This window comes from Callospermophilus lateralis, chromosome 10 (genome assembly GCF_048772815.1).
Source record: "Callospermophilus lateralis isolate mCalLat2 chromosome 10, mCalLat2.hap1, whole genome shotgun sequence".
NCBI lineage: Eukaryota > Metazoa > Chordata > Mammalia > Rodentia > Sciuridae > Callospermophilus > Callospermophilus lateralis.
Window position 1 is genome coordinate 10265174 of NC_135314.1, and position 14327 is coordinate 10279500.

General features: G+C 38.8%; 1 protein-coding gene across 1 annotated transcript in view; it reads right to left on the reverse strand.

The window, feature by feature from the left end:
* Positions 1-14327, reverse strand: part of Itsn1 (intersectin 1) — a 206751-nt gene that overhangs the window by 63014 nt on the left and 129410 nt on the right. Inside the window, exons 21-23 of the mRNA XM_076868630.2 lie at positions 6496-6743; positions 4479-4638; positions 304-509 (exon numbers count right to left, since the gene is read on the reverse strand). Of these exons, the coding sequence (XP_076724745.1) occupies positions 304-509; positions 4479-4638; positions 6496-6743 (614 nt within the window). The remainder of the gene's footprint in view (positions 1-303; positions 510-4478; positions 4639-6495; positions 6744-14327) is intronic.

Genomic DNA, 14327 nt, shown 5'->3' on the forward strand with positions numbered 1-14327 from the left:
GAACCTAGTGCCTCACACGTTCGAGACAAGCGCTCTATCACTGAGCCACAACCCCAACCCTTGAATTCTTTTTTTGCATAAATTCAACGAAAACCAGGATGTATAGGCTTCCATGAGGGAAAAAAAAAGACCACCTATCTGTAAGAGGCTTCCTTTTTATATTCCATATACTCTTTTGTAATTAAAAGATTCAGAAGACAAAATAATCCTGCAATTCCCATCCATGAATCCTAACTAAAGCAAACAATTTTTAATGCCTAATATATTTTTTTCATCAAATAGAAGCAGATAAACACAAAATACCTTGTAGATTTCCTTATGGGCCCTGAAATGAGTTTCACGTAAGACTTGGGGAACCAACCCTTCTGACCTTGAACTTCTCCAAACCACCACATGTCTTGCTGTTCCAGGACGGTGATGACATCATTTTTGTTAAAATTTAAATGGTTGTCTTTTTTGGCTCTCCAAGGATACAGGGCTTGCGCTTGTAGCCCCTCCACCTTTTCACCCTTGTGTAGAACAACATAAAGGACCTCTCATTACATTGTGGCTTGTCATCAGTCAAGGCATGACCCTGGGGCCTCCTCTGTCATAGGCACACACAAGCACACACACAAACAGATGGCACCCTGTATCAGCACAGCATGAGTGGTGGACACCTCACTGTTTCTCAGTAATCATTTATTTCCAAAAGTAGAAGCAAAAACTTGCTGGCCCATTCACAGAGCCATTGTCTGGCAATCTAGAACTTTCTACTTATTTTTATCTGATATGGTATCTTGCTAAGTTGCCCATGCTCCCCTTGAACTTGGGATCCTCCTGTCTCAGTAGCTGGGATTACAGGTGTGCTCTGATATGCTAGGCTTTAGAACTCTCCACTTAGTAAACCAGGAGGGATGGTTCTCCTGTGACACTTGACTATGCGCCTTCTATATTTTGGTCCTATTTTTCTCTCAAGTTGCCCTGGGCACCTGTCCATTTCCAGTATGATTTGGATTTCTACTAGAGGATTAATGATGGAACAGAAGTTTGATGAGATTTCATGACATTATTAACTGTATGGGAATGGGGGAAAATGCTGTGCACTGGATTATGCTTGTTTTAGTTCCATTTTAGAGTAACAGGATTTTGTTAGCATAAATTCATTGTAATTACCATTTATTGTCCATCTATATGCAAGGCACTATGGGATTACAAAGAAAAATAATAAAAAACCATCTCTCTGCCTCCCCCAAATAATTTAAGATAAAGTAGTTTATCAACCATAAAGCACTATAAAAATGGATAATGTGATATGATCAGCAAGGAACTCGAAGTTAATAGGGAAGAAAGAAATAAAAATGACTAAGTATACCCCCTGGCAGGATGAAATACGATACAAAGAAGTTCCATCTAGTCACTGTGGGAACAGAGAGAAAAGAGGGATGAAGTCTGCCCAAGGGCATCAGGGACAATTTCACAGAGGTGGAGGCATTTGAGCTGGGCCTTGAAGGATGAGAAGGATTTTGGTAGCTAGGGCTGTGGAGGAAGAGCTCTCCAGGCCAAGGGCACAGCACAGGCAAAGACCTTAAGGTGGCACACTGCATACACTGCAAAGGGTCCCGGAAGAGGAGTACAATCCAGGGCTCTGTGTAGCCTGGGCTCACGGACGAGTGTAGGAGGAGATGAGGCTGGAAAGGCAGGTGAGGCACTTATTATCTTCTTCAAAAATAGAGCATAAAACCATTATGGTGTCTTAAAATATTTACTAACAAACAGGACAACACCAACTTCCAATCTTCTATGTAAATGGATAGAAACAAAGGAATATACTCAAGCAGAGTTAATTCAGAAGCAATTCATGTTTTTGCCTTTGGAAGTTATTTTTATTTTTGCATTGAGATATGATTGTGAGGGCTGGGGATGCAGCTCAGTGGTAGAGCCCTTGCCTAGAATGCACAGGGCCTTGGGTTCCATCCATAGCACTAATACCCTATAACATTGCCATATATATATTTTTTTCCATTTCTGCTCTCAAAACTAAGGTTCCTTTGGATTCCAAGCACTCTAGGAACACATATTCTTTACCTTCCATTCTTGCTCTCTGCAGTGACCCTCCTGCCTCAATGTCTCTAATCCACAGCTCTTCTGCCCTGTCAAATCCTTAGCCATTTCCATTGATTTTTCTACCAGGACTGGATCCCAGGGCAAGTCATTTCTCCTGTGTCCTCACAGTACTTCAGAATTTCCTCCCTGAGAAGTTTCCCCTGTGCTTGTCTTCTGGAGCTTTTCACATGGATACCCAGTGAGCCCAGCCCCAGGAACTGGGACCCTGCCACTTATTAATTCTGTGATACCTTGGCAACTGTTTTAATTTTTGAAAGCCTCAGTTTCTACATTTATACAACAGAGATGATACTCTCTTTAGAAGGTTGTTAAAAAAGTTCAGTAAGATCTATGCATAGTATTACTGTAATAGTACTAATAGTCACAGCATGTTTTAGTACTGTTCTTATTTCTACTCTCAAAACTGGTAGTATTGCTAGAAAAAGCTGAAGCTCTGTGCAATGATCAAGATTCAGGACAAATTCAACCAGCAAGTTCTTTTATTATTATCATTTTTAGTTTTACCTGGGCAATTCTTTATTCTTTTTTTTTTTGTCAAACTCCTAACCATCTACAGCCTGTAAGCCCTCAGGGCTTCCTCCTCATGAGATGGATGCCATGCGTCTGACCTGAGCTTCCTTCTCCACTATCTTTCCCAATCTCTCTTCATCCTCCTCACCCAGGAGAAAATGAACCCTGTCTTCTTTTTTGTGCATTTAATGCTGGATTCACCTGGCACCAAGCCGACTGACACTTGACTTTTCAATTCCTTTTTCCACTGATGACAGCTGGCTACCTTTCCAATGCCCTCCCTGCATTCTGTATTTCTTCTACTTGTCACAGAGCTTCCTGCTCCCTCACCGCTCGTTTCCTCTTTACCCCCTGGTTTGTCTTCCTCTTCCTTAAGTCAGGGGGATGTTCAGTCAGCACCCAGAGTGGTCTCTTCTGTGCCCTGATCACAGCCATTACCTCCACCTGCCTAAAACAAGTTCCTCCTCCCTGTGGTTTCCCACTGTCACCCACACCACCCCCTGCTCCCGCACCCCTCCTCTGTCACTATCACCATTACCGAGCACAGGACATGTGTCAGATTCTGAGTTGGGTGAGATGGAAAGGAAAGTGACACTATCTGTTCAGAACTCTTTCCCTTCTTTCAGGCCACCTAACACACACATTCTTGGGCACTTTCTATTTCCCCTTATTCTTGAACTTCATACCATTTCCTTAGTTCTGATTATATGATTATATGACAATATATATATTTGTCCTCACAGTACTTCAGAATCTCTCCCCTGAGAAGTTTCCCCTGTGCTTGTCTTCTGAATCTTTTCACATGGATATATATATATATATATAGTCCTGATCTTTCCTCCACCCTCCAGATCCATGTTCCACTGGCCTGCTAGACATGACCACCTGGATGTCTTGTTTTCACTAATACCATAACATATCTAAAACTCAACTACTCCCTCCAACTACAAATTGATTTCTTCCTGTCCTCATTTTCCATGAAGGTAGATCTTCTCCACCCAGGGCCCCTTTCCTGCTGGCCCTCCAGGTGTGTGACTCTATCCTTGTGGTTCCCCTCTGCAATCTCTTGCATGCTCTCTTCTCTCTCTACTGGCTCCTCCCAACTTGGTAAATGTGAACGCAGCTGAGTCTAGGCCTCCCTCGATCTCACCTGGGTGTGCCTAACAGGTGTTACTGCCCACTGGTCCTCTGTTCTAATGTCCCTACACCTACCTCTCCAATGAATCTGCCCAGTGCTTGCCTTTGACCTGGGTGTTTCCAGAACAGAAACTATCTATGACCCCCCTGATGCCTCCCAGAAGGGCATCTGTTGTTTGGTTTGATTTGATTATTTATAGAAATTTCATTCCTTTAATTCCATTCCGTTATTGTATTGAGCAAAAAAGATAGACTCAGAATAAATACCTTTAACCTTTCAGAAATTATTCTTTCTTAACAGGGCACTTCAGAGCTTCCCAATATTCTATCCTGTAATCAGTCTCTTTGCCAATAAATAGCCAGCAGTTTAGTTAAATGGATTAACTCATGATTTTCCTTACACACATTCTGATTCTTTGCCTTAAGGCCTCTCCTTTTAGCATTTCCTGTATGATATGCCTTCTCCTTTGTTTTTAGTAAGCTACCTCTTTCCCATTGGTCAAGATGCAACTCAAATGTCATAAATGAAACCTCTCTGATTAACCCAGGCAGAAGTTTACTTGCACTGAACTCTGATTATTCACAGCATATCTTGGCTTCCTGAACCTGACCCAGCCAGCCAAGAGAGCCCCACACAAGGAAGCTTAATTCTAGGTGACATCGCCAGCAAGCATCTGCTCATATCTGTACTGCTGAGTCTTCACACCCTCACTGGTTGCCCTTACCTGTCCCAGTACAGGAGATGGGGAGGAGCCAGTGGCCGTGGCTGGAGTAAAGGCTGATCTCTGCCTTAACTGGCCAGCACTGGGTACAGTAAGAGAAGGCTGGGCTGCCCAAGCATCCCAGTTATCTGTTTCTGGTTTCTCGTTTGTGCTGGTGGGCCACCTGGAAGGAAGAGCACAATCCATAAATAGTAAGCACTTTCTAATGCACCAGCTTCCCACCCAGAGTGAAATGTAAAAACAAAATATAAAAGAAAAAAATGGCACCCTCTGAGCCTATACATCACAAATCCTGTACTTTTTCTTTTTTTGTGGTAGTAGTGATTGAATCCAGGGCCTGCCATATGCCAGAAAAGTGTTCTATTACATATTTCCACCCACAATCCAGTATATTTATGTGGCCTTTGAAAGTTAAGAACAAGGACAGGAAAGAATGCTTGGCACAGGTGTGAGTGAGTCTGTGTTTCACACACTAGCAATGACCCTCAGACAAATTATTCTATTTTCTCTGAATCTTGATTTCCTCATTGGAACAATACCCTGCCACTCTGGGTCCATTTTGAGGGTTACCTAAAGCATTAGGGAAATACTCTGAATAATAATGACAATCATTACTATTTATAATAACAATAGATGAGATGAAAGAAATCTTGTGCCACATATGAAAACACATCAGCCTGGCAGCCAGAGCTTCCCTGTCCCATCAATTTCATAGGACACACCTGGCTATATGTGTCCACACCACAGTAACTGCACGAGGCATCCTGAGAGTAGCCAGTTGTCTTGGATCTTGGGTCAGTTCTAATTTTGTGATTTTATAATTTTAGATAAACACATCTGTGTGAATGCACATCTAAATGGAATTTACTGTTTTTCATCTTTATAAAACAAATTTGAAAGTCAGAATAATTTCTTGATTTTTGGTTTGGAAAACAAGTCATTGGTAATCATGTTCACACACCACATATTTAACAAGGAGGACAGTCACACTGATTTGATCCACAGCAAAAACAAATCCTGGAAAGCATGGTATTAGTCTTCTATTTTAACCAAAGCTTTAGTTTATACACTCTGAACTTTTCCAACAAGATCAAAAGAAAAAGGGAGAGTTTAAACTTAGAAGTTATGCCAAGGGAAGGCTATTGTTTTAAAGCAGAGATTACATGTGGAGGCACCTTTAGATGCTAAAATAAGTGTGAAAAACTTGCTATTCCTTACATCCTTTCCTTCACTTCCTCCTGTACTTGGCCATTATTCTATATCTGTTTGCTCCATTTGATATTTCCAGAAAAATACCTTGACTCCTTGCCTTCAATGTATTTCTACCAAAAGATGATTAGACTTAAAAAGAAATTTCAAACACTTCTCACTCAAATCACTGTTACTGGCATGCTAGTATAAAACATTTTTTGACAACTGTACATCTAGGTCACAGCCCTGTAAATGGAGGTCTGGATAGTAGTTTCATCCATCTTTCAAACCTCTGCCTACACACTCTGTGCTTAATGTCATTTTCTGATGACCAAAGGCATGCACCTTTTCACGGTGCATCTGTACAAGACTAATGAAAGCAGAAAGCTCTGGAGGAAGCAGCTTTTTATCCTATTCAAAGCCACATGACTGAATTCAATTCTGTTTCTGCCCAGCAAAAAAGTGCTATTTGCCTGTATGCAGGAAATGACTGAATATTTGCTGACTGACATGGGTGTCAACACAGATTATTAGGAAGCTATATTTCTCCATTTTTTTGCTAAGAATGAAAATACAGATAAATTACTGAACAGAACATGATAACTGGCTTTGTTTTGAATGAGGGTAAATCATCATTGGGCAATAGTTTCATTTATTTCAGTAAAGAGACAGTTACCCCTAACTTGCCAGCAGACCAGCCAGAGAAGGGAGTCACACAAATGAGCCAGCTCCCTTACCAAGAGGGATAACTTGGGACTATAAAAACACCTGGGGGAAAGAAAGGTTACTAAATTGAGATTTCAAAAACTGAAACTATGTTTAATCTTACGTAGAGCTGAAGTCAGCCCAGTTGTTGGGGGTTGTGGAGGGCTCAGAAGAGGTCACTGCCAAAGGAGCGGGAGTCTCACGCAGAGCCAGTTTGGGGGCAGGGGCAGATGTTGGATCAGTCACTGGTTTGGCTGGAGCAGGAATCTCATTTTCTGGAATCTTCTCTGCATAGTTTGCAGGGAACCATCCTGTCTTTCCTTTTAATTCTCCTCCAAGCCATCCGGGTTCTCCAGTTTGGCTTTCATCCACCTACAGGGAAGTCACAACATTTAATTTAAACAGAACTAAATCAACCCTTGAATATAACACACACCTGACCACAGCCCAAAGTGTTGGCCCTGACTGACACATAGCATTAGAAATTTCTTTATCCTATTCTAAATGTCTGGAAAAATGGCTCTTCCTCTTGGTACTTTTTAAAAAGCTTCTGTCCTTTTTCTCATAATGGCTGATCAGATAAAGTGTTTGAAGTCCTTAGGCACATAGCTTAAATTCTCAGAGCTATTTTGAATTGGGAAGTATCTCGACAGGCTTCTTCACTCAGGAAATCAAGTCATTATTAAAAACAAATTGACTTATTTACTATTTAAAGTCAAAAGCAAAGGCTACAATCAATATAAATTTAGTGTTCTAAAACCCTTCAATAAGTAGTATTTATTAGCATACGGACAAGGGTAAAAAACACAGCCTTAGCTGCTTTCCCTGAAAGGCAAAGCTGAGTATTATGTTTGGCCATTTAAAAGCTCCACAGACACATGGTGAGAAAATGAGGTGAGTGATTATTTGCAGCCACAATCAGTTTTATTAAGGCCCTGTAATTCTTTGTACACTATGCAGAGAAGATTCCCTGTAATTCTTTAATATTCACAAAAGTATGTGTGAGAATATAGAATTCTCCTGTGGAAAAATTTCAGAGCCTCTATATTATACCAAATGCTTTTTAAAAATATTTATTTTGTAGTTATAGATGATCACAATACCTTTATTATTTTTTTTTTATGTGGTGCTGAGGATTGAACCCGGTGCCTCTGAGCCACGACCCCAGCCCCTACACCAAGTACTGCTTGTATTTTATCTTTGTTCCGATTGAAAAGATCATTCAAAATGGTCCAAATGAGTCTACTTATCTTTATAAGTTGCCCCCACAATTTTATGAGCAACAGAATGACTCTGGGGGATCAGTACTTACTGTTACAGAAATGTTTTCATCCCTTTAAGTCAAATAAGGGCCTATAGAAGACTTTTAATTTTTATTCCTTCATATATTATTTATGGTTGAAAAATACTGAACACTTTATTGGAATGTAAATGTTGCTTTCTAGAAATTTCAGAAAATGAATGGGCAGGTTCTAAACAATAATAATTTGATAAAATTACCAGTTGTCTAATCCATTCAAGTATTCAGTAAAACACAAGCCAAACATCTGCCTGTACTCAGTGCACAGTGAGCAACAGGATGTAACTATTATTAGCTTATTAGAATAAGCACATGCTTGGGGCAGGGTTGAAGAAAGTGGAATACAAGGCTTAGTACTTAATTCTACTTATCTGCAAGATATTAGCAAGTAGGAAATGCCTTCTTGCTATATCACTTTGGGGAACCTTTATAGTCTTAGATAAAAATCAAGGTAAGTGATTATTTGCTTCTTTTTTATTTTATGTAAACTTCTTTTTTTTATACCTTTATTCCATTCATTTATTTTTATGTGGTGCTGAGGATCGAATGCAGGATCCAGAGCATGCTAGGCGAGAACTCTACAGCTGAACCACAATCCCAGCCCCTAAAAATCAACTTCTAAGGCTAAAATTTCTCCAAACAACCAAAAAGGAGTTTCCTCAGATTAAGTGCAGTAATTCTAAAGGCTCTAATTTTGCTTTACACTCTGTCACTCTTGATCACACTTCCACAGATGTGAACACATTAGCCCATATTCACTCAACTCCTTTGATGATTTGTTCTCTTTCTGGGCAGCCCCAATTGTTTCTCTAGATAACAACTCAAATATCTTTTCTACTTAGACCTTCGTTTTGTGCTCAACTCAGATGGCTAGAAGGCTTTCCTTCCTGGTTGATATTTACTGGTGGTATTATGACATACTGCTAATGGCAGCTGCTCTGTACTGGAAACACAGCTGCTTCTAAGTGCATCAAGGCCTCCCCCACTTCTTAGTTGGTTCATCAGCCAAGCTCAGCCCCATTTTATGACCTAAGGTGATGTCAACAGAAATGAGCTAAGAACTGGAGTCAAATACCTCAAGACTGCAAAATGTAAGGCTGGAAAACAGGGCTCTGCAATTCAACACCTCTTGATTTAAATACTAGTTCTACAATTAACTGGATGACTTTGAGCAAGTTTATTCACTGGGTGCTCAGTTTCTCAATAAAGTGGAGACAATAGCAGTACCTGTTTTACTTGACATCTGATAAATATTTACAACTCTGCTTGGCATATTTTAGTGTTAAAGAATTAATACTAAATGCACATCTTAGTGTTTCATAATAGATTATTTTGAAGCCATTTCTCCTGTTGTCCAGCTCTGCCCTTGAGCTGTGGTTTCCTTTCCAGGGCTTTTGTCCAGTTCTAAAAGATTAGTATCTACTTAGCTCACTCTAAGCAATCTGTTTTTCTCTACCTGGAGTTCTCTGCTCTTCAGGCCTGTCTGGGATCCTGGCATCTCTGGGTTTAACATCTTGCCATGGTCTTCTCCTAGTCAAATTCAGCTGTTTTACCTAGTTATGTCTTATGACTGACTGACTTGTCATCCAGTTGAGACCCTGGTATACAGGATATATCTGGTCTCGTTAGGAGATTTTTGAGTGGACATCTGTTACTAGATCTGAAGCCCAGAGGAAATGTTCCATCCTGGCTAGGGGATCCGGCCAAGCATGTCCCTAGACAGAAGGAATGCTGCACTCCTGTATACAATTAGGAGTGGCAGGGAGGGGCTGCTGCAGTCTCTTAGTTGTACAAATAAGAGCTTCTCCCATCCCTAAGGACAGTCATGAAATCAGTATATATCTTGCTTTTAGCTAAAGAAATTCACTGATCTCAACAATGACCCAAACAATAGCCTCAATTAGTTTAATTTATTCTCACTGGGATCCATTCATTGTAATGATTACATTTTAATTTCAAGGAGTTAAAAATATACTCTTGGGGATGTGGCTCAAGGGGTAGTGGGCCCCTGGTATGCTCAGGGCACTGGGTTCGATCCTCAGCACCACATAAAATAAAATAAAGATGTTGTGTCCACTGAAAACTGAAAAATAAATATTAAAAAATTCTCTCTCTCTTTAAAAAAAAAATGTACTCTTAATACCTAATTTAAATTAACCACTTAGAAAAAGTATGAAGGTCAACATATAAAAAATGAGAAGTATGTCTTTCTGGATTTAGGAAACTACCCAAAATGCTAATTGAATTTTAGGAAAACACAAGATAATGATAGCCCAAAAGGCTAAGCACACAAACTTCTCTGTAACATGGTGCTGTAATGTGGACTTTTACATAAAGTATGCTAATCAACTGGTGGCTATAAGAAAAATTTTATTATTAAAAATATAACTTCATTTAAGCAGGCCTATTCCAACAACCCAAAGTATTTCAGGGTAATTCTAGTAAAACATCATTGAAGTGAAGTACAAAACTCTGACATCGCTTACCTTTTGGGGATCATGTTATAGAGCTAGTCTACAAAATGTTAGTAATTACACATTGTATATCAGGGGTAACTGATCCTATAGTCAAATGTCCATAGCAGATATTTCAGAAACAAGTCCATGGGCAAAAGGCTGATAATATCACGCCTCTTCTCTCAATGATTACATGCTCAATGGCTACAATTTTCATTAGGTAGTATCTCTAAGCTCTCCAACCTTGTCATAAAGGAGGTGCTACAATGAATCTTGAATAATCCTAAAGGTTCATACTGTAAAGCTTGTTGGCCAGGATGGCGCAATTGGGAGATGGCAGAGCCTTTAGCAGGTGAGGGAGGCCTGGGGGGAGGTCTGCAGGTCACTGGGATATGCCTTTAAAGGAGACTGTGGGATCTTCCTCTCTTTTGCTTCTGGTCACGAGGTGAGTGGTTTTGATCTACCACACTCTTACCATGACATACTTCCTTCCCCAGAGCAACGGGGCCAGTTAGACTGAAAACTCAAAGACTATGAGTCAAAATTAATCTTTTCTTTTTATAAGCTAATTATCTCAGGCATATGTTACAATAATGGAAAGCTGAATGACACAGGAGTGAAATAGTTCCTTTTTCCTTCACAGAGCAGGATAGTCAGGGATAGCAAACAGGTTTAAATTGTACTGAATCAGACCAGATGGCTGTGGTTGCCTGTCCTGTGTTGATGAACACAAGGGAAAGCACATTTTATAGATTTGCTGATTTTTAAGTAAAAGGTTTTCCCCAAAATTCTAAGATGAAGATATTAAAATTCTTTTCTAAAGCTCTAACCTGGAAGTCAGCAAACTTTTTCTCTGCTGCAATGACTTGAGTCCGCTGTTGTAGCACAAAAGCTGATGTAGCAACATGTGACTGACTGTATGAGCCTGGCTGTGATCCAATAAAATTTTTATCACAACACAGGCGCTAAATCCATGACTGTAATCCTATGTGCACACTGGTCCCTCAAAACAGTAGTGATATTATGGTCAATTGTTACTAAATAAATTGAACTCAAATGTTAAGTTCATGGAAACTTAAGGAGTGCAGTAGAAAAAAGTACTGTGTTTAAAAAAAAAAAAAAAAATTCTCCGTCCAGAGAAAAGAAGGAAAAACTGAGTTAACTGTTATAGGAGTAACACTAAGACAAACAATTTCTAGAATGAAATGACTGGCTGATGGCTGATAATTGCTAAAGAAGTCCCTTCTTTGAATATTCTTAAGAAGAGGCAGTTATCCAGAAAGATTTAGGATTAGTCCTAAATCCTGACATGAAAAAGAGATGAGTTTAGATCAGTGGTTGCTGAAACTGACTCCCTAACAGACCAACATGATAATACTAAAACTATATGTGGACTAAAAGTTCCCAGAACCTCTGCGGGTGAGCCCAGCAGTTATTTTTCCAAAGCTCCCATAGTAATTTGAATGCACTCAGTCCTACAGAATTCCTAGGCCTAGAATTTAGATGAACAACTTGTATTCTTAAGATAAACCACAATAAAATGGCAGCAAGCAGAAGTCTTCTCATTTCCCATGCACTTTCAATATGTTAGAGAAGTCAAGTTTGATTGATTCGCTCTCCAGATAATATGGGTCCTCCAGGTGAGAAGAGGTCATCTATTTTCAAAGTATCTAAGCCTCAGCCATCAAAGGTCAACTTCAACTAGGACACCTCCATTAAAAAGTCTTCCCTGAGCACAGAGGTTCACACTCATTCCTTTCCTATTTTAAACTGCTACCAGGATTAACAAGTATTCATCAAGAAGTGGCTTTTTCATGAGTTTCTCCTAATCTTTTTTAAAAAATGGCAGACCCATTCTTTGCATCATCAACAACATTTTGAATAGGACTCTATATATTTCATTAAATTTTTGTTAACCATGAAAAATTCATTTTTGGAAAAAAATGGTCTGATAATTTTCTAAAAGCAAAATATTTCAAAACTTCCCCCCTTTGAAACTTCTAAAATCTAACATGTATAGTTATCTCTACATGTTATAGTTAGCTATATATACTTCAAAGAAGATGAGAAATCTGAGTGAGTATCTCATGATTACTATGCCCACAAAAGTACAAGCGATCTCTGTGTTACTGAACCAGGGGAGACCGACAGTCATTTTCTACTACATATTTTCACATTCATGTTTCTCAACTGCAAACCTCATGAAATTTGAAAAAAAGGAAAAAAACCCCACCTTTTTATCACATATTAGCTTTCATCTTATTTTGCACCAGCTTCTATTCTCATAAAACCAATACGGTTGAATGGCACTTGGCACATTTCTAGTGCACTGCGTAGTACAAACTAAGACACTCTATCATTTTCGCAAGCTGCTAAATTACAATAAATTATGGTAAATTACATGTTTTATTACAAACTTAGTATGTTTAAGATAAAGGAGCACCATGAGTCCCCAGGTAGATATTTTCTGTTATATTTGTCCTTAAAGTTAAGATTTATTTTTGGTGTGTTAGTAAAAATTACAAGTTTGTAAATATGAATATAGTGCAGAAGTACATAAGATTAAATGTGAAAGCTTCCTCTTTACTCTCTAGTGGTAACTACTGCTACCAGTTTTAGATATACGTTTTAAGACTGTTAATTATGCATATACAAACATTCACACATATATACATACATAAAATAAATAAATAAAAATAAAAGTGTGTGTATGTATGCATGTATGTATGTACGTATGTACATAGTACTTGGAATTGAAACCAGGTGTGCTTTACCACTAATTTTTTAAATTTTGAGACAGTATCTTACTAAGTTGCTTAGATTGCTAAATTGCTGACAGTGGCCTTGAACTTGAGATATTCTTGCCTCAGCCTCCCCAGTCACGTGCCACCATGCCTGGCTTACATTTTTAATCAGAACATAATTATACTACACATATTGTTTCTGTTTTCCTTAATGGAGAACCAATTTATATATGTAGATCTATATAATTTTTTAAACACGTTGTATTGCTTAGCTGCATCACATTTTATTTACACAATTCCTTTACTGGGTTGTTTCCTTTCTTTATTTATTGCTTTTACCAACAATGCTGCAGTGAACATCCCTGTACACACACATATTTTGTGAATGTGCCTCAAAAATGTCTAAAAAAGAAAGAAAAACAGAATTTCTGGGTTAAGAGGAATGAGAAATTTCAATTTGAATAGGTATTGCCTCACTGTTTTCAAATGGCTGACAATGATTTGTATCATATCTACTTTCCCACACTATTGTCAAAACTATGTATTATCAAACTTTAATTTACTCATTTGATAGAGGAACAGTGCTTTTACTTTTTAAGTTACATTTTCCTGACTGCCTATGAAGTTAAGTATCTTTTCATATACCCTTTTTTGTGGTACTGAACCTAGGCTGCTCTATCACTGACCTACATTCTCCAGCCCCCTTTTTATTGTTTGAGACAGGGTCTTGCTAAGTTGCTGAGACTGATCTTGAATTTGTAATCGTCCTGCTTCAATCTCCCAAATCTCTGGGATTACAGGCATGGCCACACACCTGCTCATGTACTTCCTGAATCATTTTTCTTCACCCACTGATGTCCCTTTCTACCCTCTGCTGGCTTATCGAGGGCTTATGGGTCTTTTTCATAGTAACTATTTGTAGCTTTTATGTAATTTGAACATACATAGCTCTTTTGAAATTTTTATGTTTGTGTATTATAAAATTGTTCATTTTTGCCTTAAGGGTCCTAGTGGCTTAGGAAGACTTGTCTTATCAGGAAATTACTCTAATATTCTCTCTTAAAAAAAGTTCCTGAATTTTATCTTTTAAGTTTGACCTCTTTGAAACCTTTTTTGTCCATCAACTACAATGGAGACATGCTAATGCAGGAGCCTTCAAGTTAGTCCCGAAATGGAACCCAGCAAATGAAAACTCAGCACACAAACTCAGACGATTAACACCTTTCTTTTCTTTTTAAGCACAACCTACTACACAAATTCAAACATTTTTATTGCCACGACAACATCCAGAGATATGTGCACTTACACAAAATTAAAGTGATTTAAAAGAACAAAACACTGAATAAGATGCAGACTTCCTGACAGTTAGGCAGCACTTACCCATTCCCCTTTAACCTCCACCAGGAAAGCAAAAGTTTGAAAGCAAGGCAAAATACATGTTTAATGAAATGTCTTA